Below are 27,015 nucleotides of genomic sequence, written 5' to 3' on the forward strand. Positions count from 1 at the left end.
AAGCTGTGTTATGTGAATTGTTTCACTGCCGGTCAACACTATGCGAGATTCGACAGTGCATTTTATTCTGGTATCCTACAAGATTCATACAGTGCATCAATTGAAAGCCCTACATATTCGACAATGCTGGGAGTATGCCCTTCAGTTTTTGGCACACATAGAAGTGGATAACTCCTGGCTGGGGAATATTCTGTTCATTGACAAGGCGCATTTTACTCTGGATGGTGCTGTGAATACACACAACTGTCACATGTGGGGCACGACTCATCCACATGTTGTGCAAGAACAATCATTGCACTCAACTTACATGACTGTTCGGTGTGGATTCACAAGCTCCTTCATTCCCAGTCTGTTTTTCTCTGAGAAGGTGACATCTTGCAGATCTGTTACGATTACAGTGACATCTGCACATTATAGGGACCTCTTTGTGCAACACATGATTCCAGCTTTGCAAGAATGCAATTGTGACTACAAAATTATTTTCATGCAAGAAGGGGCTACTCAACATTATTCCAGCTTTGCAAGAACGGAACTGTGACTACACCATTATTTTCATGCAAGATGGGGCAGCATCACATGTCGTCACCAGGTGAAAGATCTGCTGCGAGAAACCTTCAGTAACGACCGCATCATCTCTAGGCAATTTCCACAGGCGACTTCTAGTTATGCAAATATTTGAAAGATTGTGCCTATAAGGGATATATCCGCTCTCTGCCTGATCTAAAGGCAAGCACACGACGACATGGCGCTCTGATTTCACTAGATATGTTGTGAGTTGGGAGGTCATATTGAACAGCTGTTGTAAGCATAGTTCTTAACAAACATGCCACATGCGTTTGAAACTTCCTGCCTTTTTCCTGTGCTGATAACACGTTCTGGCTGCTTGCAGTGCCATATTTTTTCCTTGTGGTGAGAATTGGAACTAATTGTTCATTTTGCATAGTTCGGAAGTACATTGTTTGATTAGCATATCTACCACATTTCAGACACCTACGATCACTGCACCTCATGCTGTACCACTCTGAACAATGTCAGTTAAAATTTGCATTTGTCACACTTTCTTACCAATACTTACAGTGGATGATTATCCCCAAACCAAATTCCAATGCCTGCCTTGGCACCTTTACGTCCATTGAGTTCACAGGCACCATCTGTATATACAATAACATATCCTTCAGAATCAAAACAGAAGTCATACTGTGATTCATTATCAGAATCTGTTAATTCTATCTTAACAACTTTCTTTGGTGGAACAGGAACTTCTTCTATGGCATCATCATCATCATCATCATCATCATCATTTGTATTGCGTGTTATGCCATCAACTGCACAATAAGAAGAGCCAGATGGAGTTTGAGAGGAACTATATTTTCTGCAAAGAAAGAACAAAAGAACTAACAAAAAATTTTATAGGTATACTTTCATTCTCATATCATTATTCATATAATCATCGCCATCTGCTATGCTTATAATGCTTTGCCATTTGCTCCTCTTCCATGCTAAGCAACAAACAGCTCGCCGTTGACATCTTTCTCACAGGAGCACTAGCAGGATGTGCTTGGCAGCCTTCTTAGTCCACTACAGGTATGCATTTCCCTTGTTATTACAGGTGTTTTGGTGTTTGTGATTATGAATGAGTTTCGTATTCATTAATCTACAGCTGAATAAGTAACAAGCTTCAGGAACCTAGGTGTGAATGTCTATTCCACGTGCTTTGAAAGTTCAAATGAATATAACTATGTTTCATTATTCTGATTATTCTGTGCGTACATATGTATCCAGGAGAAGTGATAATGTTTAACTGTCATAGGGAAATGGTTAGCTACGATGGTATACTAAAGTATGCCATACTGCCAGAGTAAGAGAGGAAAAGTAGAGGGGATTTATTTTCACGAATTCCATGCCATTCTGAACTCAGACAGAAATGGCTCTGTGCTATTTCTTCATTTCTATCCAATTTTGAGTCAAAAACTTCCTTCCAATATAAGCAGCATTTTCTTCAATCTGATCTTTGCCCATGGCTGAGAATAAGAAAATTGAAGGAAAAGGTTTCTCCCTCTGTGCCTGAAGGTATTTAAAACACCTAAAATAGCCCCAGAAAGGAGAACAAGTGTAAAACCTGTGAACTGTGTAAAAGAGGAAGTTAGATAATGTCTACAAGCAGTACGTGGTCAAGGCAATAATGACGTTACTACTACGGCAGAAACAGGAAGATGTGATAAAGACCAATACAATATGCATTGTACCAATTTGACCGATCATAATAGCAAATCCCTTGAAGTTCAGACCAAAAATAATGCACTTACTAGTTATTTAAGAGCTGCAAAACATTTGTCACCAAGAATAAAACTGTGGCTTGAAAATAATAAAGTTTAAAAATTAGAAACGGACTTAAAATCCCAGAAGATGCAGTTTCACCAATATAACAACCTGCAATGCACAGGTTTAAATTTATGCTAGTAATTAATGAAACTAACCCTTCCAATATAAAATAACTGTTCATTTCACATCAAATTGAAAACTATAGTTTTAAAAAATTGCACAAATGGCCAGAAAATGATTTAAAACAATGTGTAATCTGAGAAATAATTTCACCTGAATGGCACAAGTACAATAGACATAAATTGTTTACATTACCATCAAGGAACACACGGAACCGCTATATAGGGAACACATCATGTGAAACAGGTGTAACAAACCTAGCGAAAGCAAGGCTTCAATTAGAGTGGGAAAGGCTGAAAGAAGTAGAAAGGATTTCTATTATTGATGAGATGGTCTGTCAAATGGTAGGTACAGTACAGTAAGAGGTTCAATACATCAATTGGTCCTAAAGACACTTCAGCATATACAAAAGCTCTTAGATGTGGAAATAGATCTGATGACTTACCTATTCTTCAAGATGCAAGAGAAAATAGGACAGTACTTACAAATTCCTATGGCATATTTCTTTACAAAAAAAAATCTGGTCATCCATGCCCTGATGATGTCGGTAATTAAACAAGGCTTGTAGTTTTGTAATAATGAGATTAGGTATTGACAATCACAAAACTGATGCAAACATGATGAGACGACTGTCAGAAGGAAAAGCAGTAAAGCCACATTCATGTCTTCAAGAAGACCGAAGCAGATCTTTATTTCTAGATTTCGACCAACAATGTTAGAAACATTTTTCTAGAAATTACAGATGTATGCTAAAAAGAAGGCATCTAGAAAACTTGTATAAACTGCAATCAGAAGAAATAATTAAGCCTGTTTCTTTCCTAGCAATGTTGTACCTATGAAATTAGAGAAGATGAATATAAAAAGACCTAAAGAAATATTCTTTACAAAGGTCATAACTGCTCTAGACTATCTGAAGAAAACCATTTCCCGTTTGAAAGCACCAGCTTTCCAGTGCAACTATTGCTTCACTGAAATTCATAAGGAAATGGTTTGATGTTAGACCATAAACAGCACTAATGCACGTCGCTATAAAGAGAAAATGCACTTCTTTGACGTAAGCGATGAGATATCTTGCTCGGAAAGTTAACATCTGACGCACCTGGCGGAAATGAAGAAATGCAGCGAAGAAAAAGTTACTGGTTTTGTGAGTAAAGAAATGTATGAAGCTATTCTACTGACTACTTCTTCAAGTAAAATGTATGAAGTACATTCTGTCTTCAATATTTTATTTTGTAGAACATTTAAAAGCTATTCAACAGAGAGAATTTTTAGTAAATTAAGACATATTGAAGGAAGAATTTGATATGGTGGATTGTAGGACAGTAATATTCTACAACAACAGGATAACGAAAAGAGGCTTAAGGTCTGCACACACCAATGTGTGATGCAGGAGCGGGAACGATCCTGCCGCGAACTATTATGAGTACTGCAGGATATGGATCCATGCACACCAGTGCATCACTCTCCCACCTACATGGCGGGATTGCTGCGAACCATTTTCAGTTCGCTGCATGCAGCGTTTTCCCGCGTGACAGTAGCAATGACGACTGAACTGTTGATAGAGTGCGTTAAAAAACACCCAATGCTTTACGACATAAGTAATTTAAGGAAGAAAGATATGTTGTGGGATGAAATAGGAAAAGAACTGCATATACCTGGTCAGTGTCAATTCTTTAATTATCACTGTCTGTTTGTGACTTTTTTTGCACACATTTCTACGTTTGTAAACTTCCAGATATAAGATGTATATAAAACTATCTATACATTGTTATGCATGCCAAAGAACTCTACAAATTTCTCAAGATCAGCGAAGGCTACAGCGGGTGCTCGTCGTGCATCATTGTCAACATTTTCAAAGGCTCCAAGTCCTGATTCAGGTGGATCTAAATCTTTGTAATATGCTGAATTTTCTCTCAGTAAATTGTGCAGAATGCACGTTGTTCTAATGATTAGCTTAGCTGTGTCCACATGAACTTCCTTGGGTCTGTAATAAATTCTCCATTTCTGTGCTAATATGCCGAAGGCATTTTCTATGACCCTTCTCGTTCTACACAGTTGATGGTTGTAATTTTCTTTGCGCTTGTCTCCTTTTCCTTGCCTGTATGGAAACGGTATCATTAAGTAACTTTTCAGAGGAAACGTTTCATAGCTGATTATGACATAAGGCGCAGGCACCTTCTGTCCAGGAAAATTTTTGTCTTTCGGAACACCAAGAGCGCCCACTTTTAACCGTTGTCCCTTTACAAAGTTCTGGAAAATACCACCATCACTGTTTTTCCCTTACCCTCCGATATTCACACATAGGAACTTCTTGACCAACAATTGATAAAAGTACAATAGAGAAATTCTTCAGGTAACAAAAATAATTTGATCCACTGTTCCTCGGACATTTTATAGTAACGTGCTTCCCATCGATACTACCAATACAGTCTGGGAATTGCTACATTCTGTAATATGCTTGAGCTGATACTATCCATGTTTCGGTAGATGGTTCTGGCATGTATATTCCTTGCATTCTCTCACAAATAGCTTGGCAAACATTTCGCACAATAGCACCAAATGTTGTGAATCCGACCTAGAAACTGTGACCAATTATAGAATAGGAATCCCCAGTAGCCAGAAATCTGAAACAAAAATACATAGAGTGGACTGGAATCTTGCAAATCCGAGAGTTATTTGAATTTTTATTTTCGTAAATTTAAAATGATTTTTCTACAGCATTTCATTCCCTGCGTATTTACGCCATGTCATCGTACTGTGGGTCCCCTCTACTGAGACTAAGTCTGCCTATTAAAACAGTTTTGTTGCTGGGCAACGCAGGGGTATATACAGATGAACATGAACTAGTATGTGATGGAATTTGTGCTTTATATTTGCCCCCTAACGTAACAAGTTTGGTACAACCTATGAATCAGGCCGTTTTGGAATGTCTAAAAAGAAAGTATCGTTACCGCCTGCTACATTTACTCCTGGAAGTAACAGAACATGAGGAAACCATCACAAACTTCCTCAAACAGATAGCCATAAAGGACGTGATGTATTGGACAAACTTCGCAGCAACTGCGGGATTGTAGGTTTCGCTACCGCTCCCGCTTCACGCACTGGTGTGTGCAGACCTTTATTTTCATCACACACGACAGGGAGAAGTAAAGGACAAATGGAAATGAAGATCACATCAGGTAAGAATGTGCAAAGGAAAATGGTTATTTAGAGTAATACTCTAAGCTCAGTGATGAATATCTTAAATAAATTTAAAATGTTCGCACAGTGTTGATTCATATTCTGTGTTGTTTATTATAATTTACATGCACTCACCGTTTATCTAAATTTCAGGTCTTGGTTTCGTTACTACAGAACAGGCATCAGTGGTGTGCACTGGGGATTTTATAATACGTCAAGTGCAAAAGGAAACTCTGACAAATTCAATTTATACCTAAGAAGCTTCAGATAAGCTACATCACCCATCTGGAGAATTAGTTTGGGTAATGGCCATAATTTCCTCATTCATATTTAAAGCTGCAAAATTAGAGTCTACCAGAGTGTGTGGAAGAGTGACTGAATTTTTTTCTGCTTGTACTGAAAATTTTCTCTTTTACTTGTGAAGCTCATCTTCTGACAGCAGTCATAAAGAGCAGTTAAGAGAAATGACTTGTAAAATAGTAATTACATTCTTTCTTGACAAAATTGCTTGTGAAATAACAGAACAATCTGAACACAATAAGTGCCTGATCTGAAAACAAGTTGGAAGATTTAATGAGTTTAAGCTGCCCGCAGTAGATGCACAGATGGCGAGGGACATCTTTGTAGCACTCTGAGCTACGTAGCAAAGGATTGTAGCACTAATGAGTGTACACGGTTCTGGCTGAAGTGGCGTATAAGTATAGCAGACGGCGATGGTATAACATAATCTGAAAACTGTAATACCAAATACACAAATCAAAAAGCTGCAAATACTATACACAGATTTATTACTCTCACCACACACAAAAGACCAATTCTGTTAACAATTCTTGATCCACTCTGTGATGACTTCTGAACATGGGATATGACATTATTCACAATGGGGACTGTCTTGGACACTGTCACAGTAGAACAACTTAGGGCAAATGTTGCGTAATCAAAAATGCTTATTGTATCAACCAGTAAGTCTTTTTTTTGCTAGTTGCTTAACGTCGCACCAACACAGATAGGTCTTATGGCGACAATGGGACAGCAAAGGGCTAGGAGTGGGAAGGAAGTGGCCGTGGCCTTAATCAAGGTACAGCCCTAGTATTTGCCTGGTGTGAAAATGGGAAACCACGGAAAACCATTTTCAAAGCTGCCGATAGTGGGGTTCGAACCTACTATCTCCCAATTACTGGATACTGGCCGCACTTAAGCGACTGCAGCTATCGAGCTCGGTATCAGTAAGTCTAATTTTAAAAGAGCAGTTACTCAAATACTGGACCTTCAGAAGAATAATTGTGAACACCATGTAGTAAACGATCTCAGAATACAATTATGCAATTACTCAACATCAGTTGCATGAGTGCAGGTGAACAGTCAGCCTTGAGAGTGATATGTATACAACAGGGTGGCAGAACAAGGAAAGATGGGGTGAACTGAGTAAATTCACTTTCAGTAGTTAAAAAAAAAAAAATGCAATTCGGAACACACATATAATGGACAAATAAAAGAACAACATAATTAATATAAACATGCCAATCAATCAACAATTTAAACATCCACAAGGTTATAGCTGAAATGGAAACACATCCTAATCAAATAGAGATACTGTACTTGGGGTATAAGATCAAGATCACAACAGATCAAGAAACTCTTCGGAATAATGATTAACATAATAAAATTTTGAAACTGAAAAGGGGAGGCTCCAATATTAAGAACTGGCTGGAATGCACAGCATGAATATTTTTAAAAAAATGGCTATAAGTGGAATTTCAATTACTGACACAATTTTAGGAATTTTGGGGACACAACATGAATTTTAAAAGGGATACAAATAAGAATCACACTTGAGTTAATATGACACAAACAAAAAATTTAAAAAATATAGTACAAAGAAGACCATTACTAACATGCAAATTTTCCAAAGGACAGTGGCTCTTTGAGCCTACAGTTTCAAAGTTATTAATAATCATCGTAGATTTGCATAGTTTCAAGTTTGTAGAAAAGTCGTCAAAAGTCTAAGATACACAAGGTAGACCTTTTGGTTTAAACAAATTTGCTTATATTATGTTTTGTTTGATGTTACTTCTAGTTTGTACTGGTAGTTTCTGAGATAATGAATATTTTTCTCTGTTATAGAAGTGTGGTTAAGTGTAATAGAGGATCATGAGCCCTAACTTCAGCTTCATGAATAAAGGAAAATTTTACAACAGCAACAACAACAACAATAATAATAATAATGTTGTTGTTATTTGAGTCATCAGTCCATAGACTGGTTTGATGCAGCTCTCCATACCAGCCTATCCTGTACTAACCTTTTCATTTCTACGCAACTACTGCATCCTACATCTGCTTGTCATATTCACACCTTGGTCTACCCCTACCGTTCTTACCACATACACTTCCTTCAAAAACTAACTGAACAAGTCCTGGATGTCTTAAGATGTGTTCTATCATTCTAACTCTTCGTCTCATCAAATTTAGCCAAATCAATCTCCTCTCGCCAATTCGATTCAGTATCTCTTCATCTGTGATTTGATCTATCCATCTCACCTTCAGCATTCTTCTGTACTACCACATTTCAAAAGCTTCTATTCTCTTTCTTTCTGGCTAGTTATCATCCATGTTTCACTTCCATACAATGCCACGCTCCACAAGAAAGTCTTCAAAAACATCTTTCTAATTCCTATATCAATGTTTGAAGTGAGCAAATTTCTTTTCTTAAGAAAGGTCTTCCTTGCTTGTGCTAATCTGCATTCTATGTCCTCCTTACTTACTTCTGCCATCGTTAGTTATTTTACTACCCAAGTAACAATATTCATCTACTTCCTTTAAGACTTCATTTCCTAATTTAATATTTCCTGCATCACCTGCCTTCGTTCGACTGCACTCCATTACATTTCTTTTGGACTTATTTATTTTCATCTTGTACTCCTTACCCAAGACTTAGTCCATAATATTCGGCAGCTTCTCAAGATCTGCAGTCTCAGATAAAATAACAATATCATCGGCATATCTCAAGGTTTTGATTTCCTTTCCTTGGATTGTGATTCCCTTTCCAAATTCCTCTTTGATTTCCTTTACTGCCTGTTCTATGTAAACATTGAAATAGAGGGGAGACAAACTGTAGCCTTGCCTCACTCCTTTCTGGATTTCTGCTTCTTTTTCAAAACCATAGATTCTTATCAATGCAGACTGATTTTTATACAGATTGTAGATAATTCTTCGTTCTTGGTATCTGATCCCAATCACCTTCAGAATCTTAAATAGATTGGTCCAATCAACATTATTGAATGCCTTTTCTAGATCTACAAATGCCATGTTCGTGGGCTTGTCCTTCTTAATTTAATCCTCTAAGATCAGGCGTAAAGTCAGGATTGCTTCACGTGTTCCTACATTTCTTCTGAAGCCAAATTGATCTTCTCCCAACTCAGCTTCAACTTGTTTTTCCATTCTTCTGTAAATAATACGTGTTAAAATTTTGCAGGCATGAGATACTAAACTAATAGAGCGATAGTTTTCACACCTGTCAGCACCGGCTTTCTTGGGAATAGGTATAACAACATTCTGCTGAAAATCGGATGGGACTTCTCCTGTCTCATACATCTTACACACTAAATGGAATAGCCTTGCCATGCTGGTTTCTCCTAAGGCAGTCAGAAATTCAGAGGGAATGTCACCAATTCCAGGTGCCTTGTTCCTATTTAGGTCACTCACAGCTCTGTCAAACTCTGACCTCAAAATTGGGTCTCCATTTCATCAGCATCAACAGCCTCTTCTTGTTCCAGAACCAAATTATCTACATCATCACCTTGATACAACTGTTGGATATGTTCCTGTCATCTTTCTGCTTAGTCTTCTTTCCCTAGAAGTGGCTTTCCATAGAGGTCTTAATATTCATACACCTATATTTCCTTTCTCCACAGGTTCTTTGATTTTCCTGTATGCAGCATCTACCTTTCGTAGGACCATACAACCTTCCACATCCTTGCACTTCTCCTTCAGCCAGTCTTCCTTAGCTACCTTGCACTTTCTATCCACTTCATTCTTTAATCGCCTGTAATCTGTTCTGCCCTCTTCATTTCTAGCATTCTTGTATTTTCGTCGTTCATCAATCAGGTCTAGTATCTCCTGAGTTATCCACTGATTCTTAGTTGAGCGTTTCTTTCTTCCTAACATTTCTTCAGCAGCCCTGCTGACTTCATTTTTCATGACTATCCTTCTTTCTCTATTGTGTCTCCTTGAGTCTTTTCATTTAGTCCTTGTGCAACATGTTCCTTGAAACAATCCCTCACACTCTTTTCTTTCAACTTGTCTAGATCCCATCTTTTGGCATTCTTACCTGTCTTCAATTTCTTCAACTTCAGATGGCATTCCATGACCAACAAGTTGTGGTCAGACTCCACGTCTGCTCCTGGGAAAGTTTTGCAATCCAACACCTGGTTTCTGAATCTCCGGCTAATCATAACGAAGTCTACTTGATACCTTCCAGTGTCTCCACGTCTCGTCCACGTATGAAACCATCGTTTGTGGTGTTTGAACCAAGTATTGGCAAGGACTAAATTATGATCAATGCAGAATTCAACCAGCCGACTTCCTCTTTCGTTCCTTTGTCCCAATCCAAATTCTCCTACTGTATTACCTTTTCTTCCTTGGCCTGCCACTGCATTGCAGTCTCCCATCACAATCCGATTCTGGTCACCTTTTACATATTGTATTAAATCTTCTATCTCTTCATATGTTCTTTCAATTTCTTCATCCGCTGAGCTAGTGGGCATATAGACCTGCCCTATTGTGGTGGGCATTGGTTTGGTGCCTATCATGACGACAATAATTCTTTCACTATGCTGGTCGTAGTAGCTTACCCCCTGCCCTATTTTCTTATTCATTATTAAACCAACTCCCGCATTTCCTCTGTTTGATTTTGTGGTGATAATTCTGTAGTCGCCTGACCAAAAATCCTGTTCTTCTTGCCAATGTACGTCGCTTATACAACTACATCTAACTTTAGTCTATTCATCTCCCTTTCCAGATTCTCTAATCTACCACAACGATTCAAACTTCTAACATTCCACACTCCGACTCGCAGAATGTCAGTATCCATCTCTCTGATGGAGATCCGAATGGGGGACTAGTTTACCTCCGGAATATTTTACCCAGGAGAAAGCCATCATCAGTACATCATTCATACAGATAGAGCTGCATGTCCTCGGGAGTTAGTTACGGCTGTAGATTCTCATTGCTTTCAGCCGTGTAGCAGTATCAACACAGCTAAGCCATGTTGAGTATTATTACAAGGCCATATCAGTCAATCATCTAGACTGCCACCCTTGCAACTTCCGAAAGGCTGCTACCCCCCTTTTGATGAACCATTCCTTAGTCTGGTCTCTCAACAGAGATACCCATCCGATATGGTTGCACCTGCGGCTCGGCTATCTGCTTCATTGGGACACGCAAGCCTCCCCACCGTGGCAAGGTTCCATGGTTCGCAGGAGAGGAATAATAATAATAATATTAATTTTTTAAAGTAGTACTTTACCTCAAAAAAAAAAAAAAAAAGGCTAACATAAACACTCTTGAACCTTTAATCAAAGCAAATGTGTAAGGCATAACCTGGTAAGTTCAAGCAAAATTGCACAAGTCATGAAAGGTTTGACATGTAGCAAAAGTAATTCAGAAAGATACCATCCACAACGTTGCACAAATGTTGAGAGATTAGTAAAATTTTAAATTGGTTGATTTGCTGAAAATAATTTAGAGGTAAGAGGTAAGAGTATTGCTTAATCGTTTACTGCTTTAGATCATATTAGTCCGACATGAAGCAAAATATATCTCAGCAAATGAACTAACCAGATGTGCCATCGCCTTTCCATGTAGATTCCTGGACACTCGCCCAGACCCTGTAGAATAGCATGGTGAAAGAATTCTAATTCTATCGTCGAAAAAAAAAATCTAATAAGGAAGGAAAGAACAAATACAATTGTAATGAAAATATATGCCAATATTTACTTGTATTAATGCACCACTTGACCTATTAAGCAAGACACATTTATTAATGTTGTTTACAATAACAGGCAATGAGTTGCCTAGTTACATGAAATCTTCCATGAAAGTACATCTCGATCACGGCATGTTGGATTGCTATTTCCAAATAACAGGCAATGAGTTGCCTAGCTGCATAGCCTCCTATCAAGCATGTTCCCATCCTCCTATATACAGCCATGGTCATGAACCTCCTAGCAAGAAAGGTACTTCATAAAACACGGCAGTGTGTTCCCACCCTCCTATATAAAGCATTACTTACTGGACTTTCATGATACAGAGATATTGTGTACCTTGAAGTTACAGAGCTTCCTCACTGGTACACTGATGAATGCCCAGCTTAAAATACTGTTGTGTGGTAATGCGACTGTCAGTTCTCTTCGGCCCCCTTCGATAGTTCCTGGAAGGGATGAGTCGTTCGAACTGGAGAGCAACTGGCTGCCTTGCGGGCACGTTACAACCTCTGCTTCTGTAGTCCCTTTGCTCTGGTGTCTTCATGAATTTGCTGGAAGGCGAAACTATAATATCTCTATTCCAAAGATACTAGAATTTGATCATCAGGTATATAAAAGCAGGCTCATTTCACAGAGAATGTTGAGTAGTCAGTTATGAATCATGAGCTGAGAGATCAGTATTTGCACATTGTAATAACCAACGGATGTGCGTTTGAGCCTGACTGCATGAAGTTGCTATGTTAAATGACTATAGTGTATGTGCAGTGAAACAAGAAACCTGTCAGACAAGATTACAGAGGATAGCGCGTTCCAGGTAAGAACTGTCAGCCAAAGACTTGCTGTGAGAACAAGAGACTTTTGTAAATACCCAGTAATTAGTCGTGCTTAGTCATTCATTGTCTAGTATAATGGTGTGTGTACACTGATTGGGTCATCCTCAATTAAATTAGTTCAATAAAACAGTCACTGTTTTAATCATAAGAAAAATGGTGTCAGGAGTATGAATAGATCTTGTATGTGACTCAACATTGCAATTTGCTTGAATCAGCAGACCGGATACTGCAAGTTTCAACCAACATTGGAAATATTCCAGAACATCTATGTATAGTAAATAAACATTCATATATCTTTAGGTTTACCCTTGTGTACTACATGCCAACTCAGACCAGAAGCCACACAAAAATGGAGAGTCAATTAAATGTGCTCTTCAAGTTGGCCGTGCTGTGAGCTTGCATTTGGGAGACAGTGGGTTTGAATTCCTGTCGGCACCCTGAAGATGGTTTTCCGTGGTTTCCCATTTTCACACCGGGCAAATGCTCAGGCTGTACCATAATTAAGGCCATGGCCACTTCCTTTCCACTCCTAGCCCTCTCGCATCTCATCGTCGTCATAGATCTATCTGTGTCAGTGCGACAAAGCAGCTTGTAATTTTTTTTAATGTGCTCTTCGAGATGATGATGAAATATTGAAGAAGGCCAGAAAATGATGGAGAAAGTCAGGTGATGAACAAAACGGACATAATGCAACATGAGTGATGAAAAATAGCCACAGCTGACAAGAAAATAGACTCAGTTAACCAAACATTTTAACACGATTTGCCAGGATCTGCAGAAAGAAGTCACCTAGCTATGCAATAACTTACGAGATGGGACCTATATGGAGGGGAGAATATCTTTTTGACTAAGGCGAAGTCGCCAACATTCAATGGGAACGTGCCATGGAAAACATACCTGGAACAGTTCGATACAGAGTGTTCTGCTAACCGTTGGTGCAAAAGGGACAAACTACAGTCCTTCTGGTTGCTTTGAGACGGGACATCCTCAATGCCCTCATGGCGATACCAGAAGGTGCTCACCTTGCTACCATGCTACTAGCCCACAGGATGCCCAATACAGAGATTACCACCTCCAAAAGACCTAGCGTACCAAATATGGCTTCAGACCAGGATTCAGAGGAGTACCAAGATGTTTCAAGAGCTCAAGACAAATATCATCCATCTCGACTGCCTGGCCTACTCGTCAGCACCTTGAACAGCTGAGTAGGTCAACTTTCACAGACTGATTACACGACCCAGATACTCAACAGGCACTTTGCCTTGCTCGCCACAAGGCCATCAGGGATGCTCTCAGGCATGTGATGGAGTTTGAGGCCATGAAGAAAGCTATGAGAGTACAAAATAGGATGCATTGCCTGGAAGTGGACGAAACTCCATGGCAATAAGAAGGCAGGTCCCTGATTAACTTCCTCGATCCCATAAGAAGGTTCTATGAAACCAAGCGGAATCCATCGAACAAGGCAAAGGAGTGATGCTCGAGCCAGCAGATGCCCCAAGGATTGTCAACTGCTCGAACTGTGGTAACAGGGGCAATATAAGTCTGTCATAGATGGGAGACTCCAGTTGACATTCAGGATGGACGAGAAACACGATGGTTAGGGAAATAACAATCAGCCAGCCTTATGGGGCGAAGGCTGGCACAAAATACTCATCAATCCCCAGTAGCCCAGGCCCATGTAATGAGAATACGATCCAACAGTAGCAGCTTGATAGTAGACAGAGTTGTTGATTGGACAGTGCAAAACACACTGATCAACTCTAGAACAGCAAGGAGCATCATTAAGTCAACAGTTGCGAAACAGTGGAGAATTCATCACTTGCCGGTGAACCTTAGGCTGGTGACTGCCATTGGAGATACGACATCTGTCCTCAGTGAGAAAGTGATGTAATTCACTGTGGAGTGGAAAACAGTGGAACACTGGGTTCTTGCAGCAAACAGACTTCCTAAATGAGTATAAAATCATCCTGGACATAAGCTGAAACACGGTTTGATATGGGGATGAAGTAACTGTTATACGATCAGCAGGGGAGCACTGGTTTACTCCAAGAGAAGCTGTGAGACGACCTGACCATCCCAGCTAGGACCAAGGTAGATGCGACTGTGGATGTGGATGGTGAACACGAAGTTCCCTGCTCACAATAGGATTGATTCGTTAGTGACCAGGGATGGATTGCTGAAGCACATCTGGGAAAGTAGCAAACGGAAAGACATTCCGGGAGCAGGTAGTTGTTCCAAAAGGTATGGTGACGGAAGTCTTGAAGGGAGTTAATGGTGGAGCTTAAGGACACCTTGAAATCAAGGAAACCCTGGAGAAAGTCTGAGAGAGGTTCTAGTCGGTGGGAATCCGAGTGGATGTGGAAGATGTAAGACTTCTGCATGAAATGCATTGAGTGTGCAGTCAATAAAGGACCAAGCCAGAGAAGTGGAAGTCAAATGAAGACACATAACATGGTTGCGCCCCTCAAGAGGGTGGCCACTGATATGGGCGGACCATTACCTACCAATGATGCGGAAAATTGCTATACTCTTGTCGTCAGAGACTACTTCACTAAGTGGCCGGAGTGGCCGGGGGTATATGTACTCTCAAACCAGGAGGAGGCAACTATGGTGGTAGGGGAAACTCTCGTGAATGAGTTTTTCAGGAGAAACGGCATTCTGTTAGAGCTACATTCCGACCAAGGATGTAACTTTGAGTCAGCAGTCTTCCAAAATATGAGCCAACTGCTGGATATCTGGAATACCAGGACCATCTCTCTACATCCTCAATCGGACAGAATGGTGGAACGATTCAACAGGACCATCGAGAACCACCTGTGTATAGTCGTCAGCAGAAACAACAGAAAGTGGGCTCAACATCTTCCCCCATTCCTCTTGGCATGCCAGTCTGCGGTGAAAGAGGCCAGGAGATGCACATCAGCAAGGACACTGTTTGGAAGAGAACTGCGCCTCCTGGTGGATGTAGCGCTTGGCTGACCTGAGGACCATCCTACCCCGACTGACCAGTATAGCCTAGATCTCGCACGGATACTGAAGGATGTACTGTCAGCAAGAGATTGGAGACAGAACGCGACCAAATGAAGGCACAATACAACAAATGAGTGGACACTACAGGATATCATGGTTGTATAATCACACAAGGAAGAGAGGATTGTCTATCAAGCTCCAGAATACACGGGAAGGCCCTTACCACATTCTGAAGAGAATAAATGACATCATCCATAGCAGAGGTGCTCATGCTGGGCATTCCATCCCACAGGTGCCCAGCACTGTAAGTGGGCGGGCGGGCAGGCAGGCGATGAGTGTATGCTATTCAGCCAGTGATGCTGTGGCTACGTCACAGGCCGTGAAGATTGAGCGAAGTTCTCCCAGTCACTCTTGATCACTGCGGCGATACTCAAGTTTGAAATGGAGGCAGAAATTAATGAAAGAAAGAGGGCAAAAATCCATGTCATTTTCAATTTATGTTATAAAAAATAAGTTACTTATGTTCATTGCAGTTTATGTATTTTGACCAAATACAATAAAGAATTAGGCCTACAACCTCAAATATTTTTATAATGTATGTAATGAATTTTCACTATTCTATTTCAAGAGGTGCTTTTTTTTTTTTGCTAGTGGCTTTACATCACACTGACACAGATAGGTCTTATGGCGACGATGGGATACGAAAGGCCTAGGAGTTGGAAAGAAGCGGCCATGGCCTTAATTAAGGTACAGCCCCAGCATTTGCCTGGTGTGAAAATAGGAAACCATGGAAAACCATCTTCAGGGCTGCCGACAGTGGGATTCAACCCACTATCTCCCAGATGCAAGCTCTGACCGCACGGCCAACTCACCCGGTAAGAGGCGCTTTAAAAAAACATTTCTAACATAATACGGAGTTAAGGTGGATAAGCTGTGGCTTGTGGTTTTTTGGGTTTAAATTATCTGTTAAACTCGCCAACAATCAAATCATACTTACCAGGAATAAAATCGGTTAGGTTATTTACTTGAAGGCATACTGTAGGCTATATCTAGGCCTATTTGGTAGACGCATTTAAATAACTGTTGTTGTATTTTAATCTTGGATAGAAAATGTCTATGTCCTCACTCATGATGAAACTCCCTCGCTATTTAGAGACCAGCTATTATCATCGGATGCCTGATAAGTATTAAATATTATTTTCAGAAATTCAGTGAACAGGGAGTCACACAACACTATAACACTGTACAAAATCGAGCAGTAAACTTGTTGAATTATGTAATTTTATTACTTTTTGCTTAATGAATAACAGGATTTTAAGAAAAAAATGGAAATACTCTCACTTTCATCCAAGGAATTGTAAATCTTAGCTTGTACGCTTAAACCCTGTACGGATTTATATCTCAAAAGCCTACGTTTCTGAACACAGGAATAAAATAGGCAAATTCCCGTCTCTAGTTATCAGTCTAGTCTGGAGTCAAACCTACTGTACAGCAGTTGTGCATTGTAATAGCCTCGCCAACGGATGTGCATTTGAGACTGACTGTATAGAGCTGCTGAGTGAGTGACTGTGTGCGTGCACAGTGAAGTGAAAGTTAAGAACTGTCAGTCAAGATTATGGAGGATAGGTAAAGACTGCCAACTGAAGACCCACTGTAGGGACAAAACATTTTTGTTAACAGCCAGTAATTAGTGGTATTGTCATTCACTGTCAAATTTAATTGTGTATGTGCATGAATTTATACATCATGCCACAGATATGATTTTTTTTTTTTTTTACTAGTGACTTTACGTCACACTGACACAGATAGGTCTTATGGCAACGATGGGATAGGAAAGGGCTAGGATTTGGAAGAAAGCGGCCGTGGTCTTAATTAAGGTACAGCCCCAGAATTTGCCTGGTGTGAAAATGGGAAACCACCGAGCTCGATAGCTGCAGTCGTTTAAGTGCGGCCAGTATCCAGTATTTGGGAGATAGTAGGTTCGAACCCCACTATCGGCAGCCCTGAAAATGGTTTTCCGTGGTTTCCCATTTTCACACCAGGCAAATGCTGGGGCTGTACCTTAATGAAGGCCACGGCCGTTTCCTTCCCAGTCCTAGGCCTTTCCTGTCCCATCGTCGCCATAAGACCTATCTGTGTCGGTGCGACGTAAAGCAACTAGCAAAAAAAATGGGAAACCACGGAAAACCATCTTCAGGGCTGCCGACAGTGGGATTCGAACCCACTATCTCCCGGATGCAAGCTCACAGCTGCTCGCTCCTAACCGCATGGCCAACTCGCCCAGTCCAGATATGATGTACACAATTCCAAATGTCATTGATTCTGTTGCCAATCAGCCTTGCAAAACCAAAAACTGTGCATTCAACACTATTCTCAGTCAAAATTTTTAACATTTTCTTTTGCACCTCTCTTCACTCCCCATGTCAACGGAGGCTGAAATTGCACTTAAAACAGCATCCAGTGTGTCACAACTCATCTCGGTGACCCCAGAAATTATGAGTCAACACTAATATTAATCTTTTTATTATTAATTTTATGTGTCACTATTTTCCCTAGGGGTGCTAGGGGTGTTTTACCTCCACAGTATTTTTTTCCAGATAGTAAGTCATATGGATACCAAGTCTGGTTGAGAGCTATGCTGGAACATACACAAATATATCCATAATCTCAGTCATTTTGGACATTTTCTTTTTTACTCCTTCTCATCCCCCATGTCAATTGGGGCTGAACTTGGACTTAAAATGTCAGTATTTATCTCAGTAACCCCGAAAACTATAGATTCGACACTAATATTGGCCATTTTCGATAATTCTTACATGTCACCCCCACCCCTAGTGGTGTCTTATGAACACAGTATTTTTTTCTAGATAGTAAGTCATATGTATACCAAGTTTGGTTGAAATTGCTCATGCATTCCAGAGCTGTGTTGGAACACACACACACACACGCACACACACACACACACACACACATACATATATGCATACATACATACATACATACATACATACATACATACATACATACATACATACATACATAGGCCTACATACAGGCAATATCTGATTTTAGGATTAGGAACTTCACTGTTCTGGGTATTTCCAGAGAGAATTAAAAAAGAAAAAAGAAAATTGGTCCAGCAGAACAGCCGGATGAACTGGACAAAGCTGTTTTAAAGTGCTTTTTTAAATATATAGATAATACTAAGAGGAGAAATATTAAAAGGAGCTTTTGCAGGAACATAATGAAGAACTATAAATAAGAATTTAAAAATATATATATATATATATATATTATATACCTCTTTTGTCCAATAGGTACCGGTACAGCAGCAGCAGTCAAAAACTGAGAGAGATTCTTTCTGCATGATGAAGAACTGCCAACATTTGTCAACTGCTTGCCGTTTTCTATTTTTAGAGAAAGAATATCTGCATTCAGTTTATTAATTTCAGCTTTCATTTTAAACTGTGACACTTTAAACTGAGTTTCTAACTTTGATAGCTTGTCAAGAACACATTTAATCTCTCCTATGATATTACTTAATGATTTCTCAGTCTCACTCAGTGCCTCGCACTTTGTTTTCACTTCCTGTAATTCTAGCACAATTTGCTGAGAAACCTCTTCATGATGTTTCTCCACATTTTTCAAACGTTTCTGTAATGACTGGGTCACCTCGCCATCCTCTGAAGTTTCAGGAGGTATAACTGATACTTGAGAATTAGAAATGAATTTGTTCCCAAGATTTGCAGAGCTTGAAGCATTAGCAGTACTAGTACCAGGATTACATAACACGCTGTCCAAACCTCTCGTGTAGCTCGGAACAGTGATAGTGGAAGGGCTCAGTAATGATGGTGATGAACTCCGGACTGGCTGAGTCTGGGAGAGTTGATTTTTCTCAGGACTTTTATATGGTGAATATTTTGCTTGGCATTCTCTTACAAATGCCCATGCTTTTTCCTTTGAATCAAACTTTCGAAACTGTGCATTGCCTATTTTAACAACTTGTTGTTTACATTCACTCCTGAAATACAAATGAAATTATAATCAAATATAACTCATTAAAATCTAGGCAGTACCTAATTATCAATATGTACAAACACAAGAAAGAAACATTCAATGATAAAGCATCCGAAAAGTACATGGGTACACTGTCGTATCATACTGGTATGTCTTGTGATTTCAATATGTAACTAGTCAAGATGGCAGCAGTAATGAGCAATTTAAAAAAGAGAATAAGGCGGTGGTATTTTCTTTTTAGTGTACAGCCTTACGTGCCGAGCAGGCCTATTATAAGCTCTGGGAAAGCATTCTTTGTGATTATATTAGACATGTTTGCAAAGTTACTAACTGCTTTGATGGAAGGCAGTTTGGGTTTACAAAAGGTTATTCCAGTGAAGCTCAACTTGTATGATTCTAGCAAGATATAGCAGATATTTTAGATTCAGGAGGTCAAATTGAATAGGTGAAGTGTAATCTGATCCTGTAATGATTAAGAGGAGGGTCCCACACGGCAATATTATTGGACCTTCATGTTTTCTTATATATAAAAGCAAAGAACTGAAATCACAGATAAGGCTATTTGCAGATGTTGTTATACTGTATAGAATAGTAAATGAGTTGCAGGATTGTGAATGACTGCAGGGGGACCTAGACAATGTTGAGATGGACAGCAGACAACAGTATGATGATAAATGGAATGGAGATTCAAGTTGTTTCACCAAGAGGAAAAGTTCTCTCAGGTTTAATTACTGTGTTGATGGGGTGATAGTACCTCATGGGAAACACTGTCAGTGTCTAGGTGTTAATATAAAGAATGATATTCATTGGGGTAACGAGGTTGTTAAGAAAGTTTACAGATCTCTTCACATGGTTATGAGGGTATTCACGGCTTGTAGTAAGCCTGTCAAGGAGAGGGCATTATCACTAACTGCTTTGATGGAAGGCAGTTTGGGTTTACAAAAGGTTATTCCAGTGAAGCTCAACTTGTATGATTCTAGCAAGATATAGCAGATATTTTAGATTCAGGAGGTCAAATTGAATAGGTGAAGTGTAATCTGATCCTGTAATGATTAAGAGGAGGGTCCCACAGGGCAATATTATTGGACCTTCATGTTTTCTTATATATAAAAGCAAAGAACTGAAATCACAGATAAGGCTATTTGCAGATGTTGTTATACTGTATAGAATAGTAAATGAGTTGCAGGATTGTGAATGACTGCAGGGGGACCTAGACAATGTTGAGATGGACAGCAGACAACAGTATGATGATAAATGGAATGGAGATTCAAGTTGTTTCACCAAGAGGAAAAGTTCTCTCAGGTTTAATTACTGTGTTGATGGGGTGATAGTACCTCATGGGAAACACTGTCAGTGTCTAGGTGTTAATATAAAGAATGATATTCATTGGGGTAACGAGGTTGTTAAGAAAGTTTACAGATCTCTTCACATGGTTATGAGGGTATTCACGGCTTGTAGTAAGCCTGTCAAGGAGAGGGCATTATCACCTTGGACATAAATATCATTGAAGAGAAGCCACATTTAAAGTAGGCTACCTACTAATAGTTTTGTCTCACAGGAGTTTTTTATGTGCCAGCAAATCTACAGACATGAGGCCAATGTACAGTATTCGAACCATTTAATCATTACTACAGCCCAGTCGACAAGATTCAGCCCGGCCGACAAGAGTTTCACACATGCGTAACGACTGCCATTTGTTTTCACTCGCGGCCTTCTCGGGAAGGATGTTGTCATCTTGATTTATGAACTTCATCAATAAATGTATTGATTAGGTGGAATTTTTCTTTCCTTTTGTGACGAAAGGATGTTGTCAAGCGGTGCTCTGAGCTGCCAACCTCTGTACTTAGGAACTAAGTGAGTGGTGCTTCGATAGCTGGTGGTGGTGATTATTGTGGTGGTGAGGAGTTGTTCTTGCTGTGCGGACGTTAAAATAGGACCTGGACAAGACCAGTGATATAGGGACAAGCAAAGGGGGTCTGGGGGCGTAAGCTCCCAGGTTAGAAGCCGCGAAGCAGCCCTAGGCCTCTAGTTTTGTGTGGGAAAATGACTGGTCTGGACTGGTTCTTGCCATGCGGACGGTTAGGATAGGATCTGGACAAGACCTGTGATATACGGACAAACAATGGGGGTCTGGGGACATAAGCCCCCAGGTTAGAAGCTGCAAAGCAGCCCTAGGCCTCTAGTTTCCTGTGGAAACACGATTGGTCTGGACTGGTTCTTGCTGTGCGGACGTTAGGATAGGATCTCGACAAGACCAGTGATATAGAGACGACAGCAGTGCATTCTATGACACCTAGTGTTTGGAATAAGAATTAAAAGTTCCTTGTGTACTTTTATTCGCTACTTCTCCGCATTCGATTTTCAATAAGATACATCACTTCCAATATCAGTCATTGGCGATTATGTCTTCGATTTCCAATAAGACACGTTCCCTCCAATATGAGTTTCTTATCTATTGTTGATTCGTTATTGTTGTAATGGCTGCTTTCAGTGGTCATGTTATCAGTGCTACTGAGTTTGCAATCAAATATTATAGTAATTTAAAGGATTTAGTGGAGTTCTATCAACGTCACGGTTTGCTATCGGATAAAGCAGTTTGCGAAACATGCGGAAGTGATGTTCCATTGCGTGTGAATAAGTGTGGCGAAAAAGTTGAAAAAATAGGCTTTTGGTGTCGATGAGTCAAACGGGGTGTGCAGTGTAGTTGGTTAGCTAGTGGAAGAAAAAATACCTTCTTTGAAGGCTCTAATCTGAGCTTATATCAAATTGGTCAGTTCGCCATCCTATAGTGCGTTTCAATGAAACCCCTGGGTCCAACTGTGAAACTAGAGTTGGGTTTCGGTGATGCAACTATTGTGGATTGGTCGAACTTTTGTAGGGAGGTTTGCATAGACTGGGTCGACGATAACAAAAAAAAAAAAAAATTGCAGGGCCCGGCATCATAGTAGAAATAGATGAAAGCAAGTTCGGAAGGAGGAATTATCGAGGCAGGCGGGTAGGAGGGCAGTGGCTCTTTGGAGGCGTGGACAGGGACTTCAAAAACATTTTTGTTGTTCCTGTCCAGAAAAGGGGTAAAGATGCGCTGCTAGCCGTTATTAAAGAGTGGATCCTCCCATGGACGACAATCATATCGGATTGCTGGAGGGCCTACGATTGTTTATAAGACGAGCGATTGGTGCACCTCCACGTGAATCACTCTGTTCAGTTTGTGGACACTAAGAAGAGTGGTCACATGCATAGGGGGAACAGGAGGGTGATGCCCATCAATCGTCCTCCCGTGCATACTCAGAATATCGAAAACTGGTGGCGTTATCTAAAGCACAGGAGCTACTCGGTTCCGGGATTCGGCACAAGGAAACAATTTTTCCTTGGTTATTTTGCCGAATCTCTCTTCAAGAGCTCGTTCCCCTTAAACGTCTGGGTACACGAATTCCTGAAGGCTGCAGAAACCTTCTACCCTCCTCTACATTAAGGTAAGTTTCACGTAACTTTATTGCTGTTCTGTACTGTACATTCTTTCCTTAACATGTTAGATTTTCTTGCGATTTTACTGTGCTGGGGTTGGTAACGGATTATGATTAACATTATCGACGGGAACAACATCATATGCCACTTTACATTGGCCAAAAGGAATGCAAGTAGCTACTTCAGAAATGAAAATGCTGTGTAATACTCTTTGTTAGGTTATAAAAGTAAATGTGCTTCTTGGGGTGGGATGGTGGGTTCCTGGACATCGCAATGAACACATATCCCCTCTGAGACGTTCTCCAAGTAAGATTTCATTAATTTCCAGTTGCTTATAACATTAGAAATATATCGACTGGACTGAATTAATACCCTTGTTTATATATAATTCAGGTACAATTGGGTGATGAGGGCAAATGAGGTACAGATATGTTACAGTATTTCAAGGGTGCAACGCGATTATAAGCCCGAGCTTTCATAGGATAAATATTCGATTTTGATATGATTCCCTTCCATTCGTTATTAATACAGTGCTGCTATTTGTTTTACGTTGTACCGACACAGGTAGGTCTTATGGCGACGATGGGATAGGAAAGGGTTACGAGCGGGAAGAAAGCGACCGTGGCCTTAAGAATTTTCCCTTCCCTGTCCAACATCCTTTTCAAAAGCAGTGGGAACTTCCTTTGATAATGAAAGCTTGCCCCCTCCCCTACTCCCAACACTAATTATAAATAGTCATCATATTTCAATGCCTGAATGAATTTGCAGTATCTACAACACAAGTGCGAACAACTTACCATGTTTCGAAAACTCCAACTTTTCTCCCTCTCCCAACGGCATAGTAATACTTTGTCATTATTGATAACAGAGTAAAGTGAGTATGAACTATACTACATATCTTGTTTAACATTCAAATGAAGTCATTTTCTTCAAAATCATCTAAAAACTGTAAGGTTAACAAACAACTTAACCTGTCCGCGAAGTTCTAACGTACTTCGTTTCATGAAATAGGTATATTTAAAGCTTAAGGCATCAACTGCTCAGTTGACAGTCCTTTTTAACATAGGAATACAGAATAAATTCTAGCTGACATAAAAATATCTGAACGATTTCCTCAGGCAAACATCAACAAGAGCTACGGATGACAACAAATCCCGTACAACACAAAACATACTATTTTATTCATATTTATTCATAATTGCCAACGTTGAAATAGTAAATAGCATCAGGGCTGCCACTCATGAAATTAGAAAAACCCGTGATTATCTACTGCAGAGCCATCTACAGTAACTGTAGTCGACTATGGTCTACTGAATCACGGCCAACTGGATTCCTCGCTGCGCTCCTTTTACCGGCCTTGACAATCGCTTGTGAAGCCCAGCATAAAGCTGTAATTGGAAAGTTTCACCATAATGCCGTTGGAGCGCTGGCCTACTACCCACTGACAGGAAGCTGTATACCGCAAATTGCCGCATTACCAGTTTTATTTATATGGTTTTGCTGTCGTAAATGTTGGCAATGTGTTCGCAATGAGGTGCTTGTTGGCTTGATATTGAGATCTGATAGTTATGCGCTAGTGAGTTAATTTTTTATTGTGTACTGTGGTGATTATATTTTTAAATTGTGTTTACAAATCTTGGAATTTGTGACATTCTTGTGCACCTTTCCATATTTCGAGCAGAAATTTTATGGAAACAAGAACAAAGTGATTTCTCGCTGTAACTTCGTCCTGAACAAGGATTTTAATTTATGCACTAATTCATTTTTTAATGGTGCGGTGATTTGCTTTTTTTAAACTGTGTTAGGAAATATTCGAATATATATAGCTGTGTGCCTTTTTTGTATTCCGAACAGGAAACAAAGAGCAAAGGGACACTATCATTTCACGAATTCTCTGTAGACCAGGACAAAACTACGGAATGGCTAAAAGCAGGTAGCACTCTCATCTTACTTTTCCGTTTCTATTTCGGGTATTTACCTTCGTTTTCTTTCTTTCTTTCTTTCTTTCTTTCTTTCTTTCTTTCTTTCTTACTTACTCTGTTTACCCCTCCAGGATTGGCTTTTCTCTCGGACTCAGTGAGTTACCCCACCTCTACCACCTCAAGGGTAGTGTCTTGGAGCGTGAGACTGCGGGTTGGGGGATAAAACTGGGAAGGATAACCAGTACCTCGCCCAGGCGGCCGCAACTTATATGCTGAACAGGGGCCTTGTGTTGGGGATGGTAAGATTGGAAGGCATAGATAAGGAAGAGGGAAGGAAGCAGCCGTGGCCTTAAGTTAGTTACCATCCCGGCATATGCTTGGAGGAGAAGAGGAAAACTATGAAAAACCACTTAGAGGATATCTGAGGTGAGAATCAAAACCCCCCTCTACACAGTTGACCTCCCAAAGCTGAGTGGACCCCGTTCCAGCCTTCGTACCACTTTTGAAATTTCGTGGCAGGGCCAGGAATTGAACCTGGGCCTCTGGGAGTGGCAGCTAATCACGCTAATCAGGTATTTTTACCCTTGAATTTTCTTTCATAGAATAATCCTTTATGCGGTGTCATATTTGCCATATGACAGCAACACAACACATGTTTATCCAAGATAATCTGAACTTTAACATTTAAACATTGACATGTAAGAATCACTACTGCTATGACGGTAAGGCCAACGTATGAAGTATTGTTACTTGAGCAATAGGGCCGATGACCTAGATGTTAGGCCCCTTTAGACAACAATCATCATCATCATCGAGCAGAGGACAGTTTACAATTTATGTACTCAAAATACTTTTCTCTCACTGAATTTTTATTTTTAAATTCTTCTTCTTCCTTTTTCGCTATTTGTTTCACGTCGCACCGACACAGATAAGTATTATGACGCCGGTGGAATAGGAAAGGGCTAGCAGTGGGAAGGAACCGACCGTGGCCTTAATTAAGGTACCGGTACAGCCTGATATGAAAATGGGAAACCACGGAAAACCATCTCCAAGGCTGCCGACAGTGGGGTTTGAACCCACTATCTCCCGGATGCAAGCTCACAGCTCACAGCTGCACGCCGCGCGACCAACTTGTTCCACCCTACTGCATTTCAAGTAACTTGCCCGGTATTTAATATTCTAGTGAAAGGTATGAATGAAATGTAATCTGAAACTATATATATTGAAATTAAAATTTAAACATGTTTGAGTCAAAAGATTTTATGTTATGCATACAACGAATATGAAAAAGTAAGACTTTTATGTTTTGTCCAGCCCCCTTCCTGAGAGCAGAGCTTGAAGAATTTTAAAACTCTAATTGAACAATGACTCTTAATCTCAAGATTAACATCAGAAGACAAAAGTATTGCGGTGCCATGTATCTAAATGCCATGATAATAAAAACGATTACTATTATTCCTCACAATTAAGGAACGTCAGTTGTACTACTCCATCCTTCGCAGTTTCGTTTCACGACGTTGTTTTGGCACATATCAATGAAAGTAGCATTTAGGATTAATCATTTTAACAATATTAGTCAATGTAACGTACTATTTTATTCCCTAAATTAAGATACATCAGCAATCAGAGTCAATATCAGAACGTCAGCTGGACTAAGTCATCTCCCCGCAGTTTCATTTCACGCAGTGGCGAAGCAAGCTATATTACTTGGGGAGTCTAAGAATATTGTTCAAGCTTACCTTAAATTCTTTTATAAAGCAAGTGTATGCGGCGCTCCTTTCTCTCTGCAAATGTATCAATGACACGGTCCCTGAAGCTCTGATTATTTGACAGTTCGTGCAATAGAGATTTCTCTATCGCAAGTGTACTTAAATTACATAGTCTACTGTTTGTCACTGAATTCCTCAGGAAGGTTTTTATGCGTTTTAGCGCACTCATACTTCTTTCACTCGAACATGTTGTCACTGGAAATGTGAGAACTAAACGAACCAAACGTGTTGTTTGTTCGTAAACCTTGTCCAGACCATTATCCAACATACATTTTAGGAGTATTTGTGGAGGTAGATGTTTAGCTTCATCAGAGTACACATTCACAAGTTCATTTGTCAGTTGTTCACTTTCGAAAAAAGGGTACATCTTCAGGAGTTGTTTCATTTTCATTGAGGGAAAACTTGTGTTGTAAGCCTTAAATTGATTCTCATCCAATAA

The 27,015-nt window shown here is 39.9% G+C and overlaps 1 protein-coding gene across 2 annotated transcripts in view; it reads right to left on the reverse strand.

Annotated features, from left to right (window-relative positions):
* Window positions 1-24,035, reverse strand: part of rnh1 (ribonuclease H1) — a 102,176-nt gene extending 78,141 nt beyond the window's left edge. Inside the window, exons 1-3 of one of the 2 annotated variants that reach the window (XM_067141998.2) lie at window positions 23,683-24,035; window positions 18,705-19,424; window positions 1,076-1,372 (exon numbers count right to left, since the gene is read on the reverse strand). In XM_067141998.2, the coding sequence (XP_066998099.2) occupies window positions 1,076-1,372; window positions 18,705-19,424; window positions 23,683-23,795 (1,130 nt within the window). In that variant the 5' untranslated portion in view covers window positions 23,796-24,035. The remainder of the gene's footprint in view (window positions 1-1,075; window positions 1,373-18,704; window positions 19,425-23,682) is intronic. The other variant, XM_067142005.2, reaches the window with a different exon arrangement.
* Window positions 24,036-27,015: the final 2,980 nt, after the last annotated feature.

This window comes from Anabrus simplex, chromosome 1 (assembly GCF_040414725.1).
Source record: "Anabrus simplex isolate iqAnaSimp1 chromosome 1, ASM4041472v1, whole genome shotgun sequence".
Lineage (NCBI taxonomy): Eukaryota > Metazoa > Arthropoda > Insecta > Orthoptera > Tettigoniidae > Anabrus > Anabrus simplex.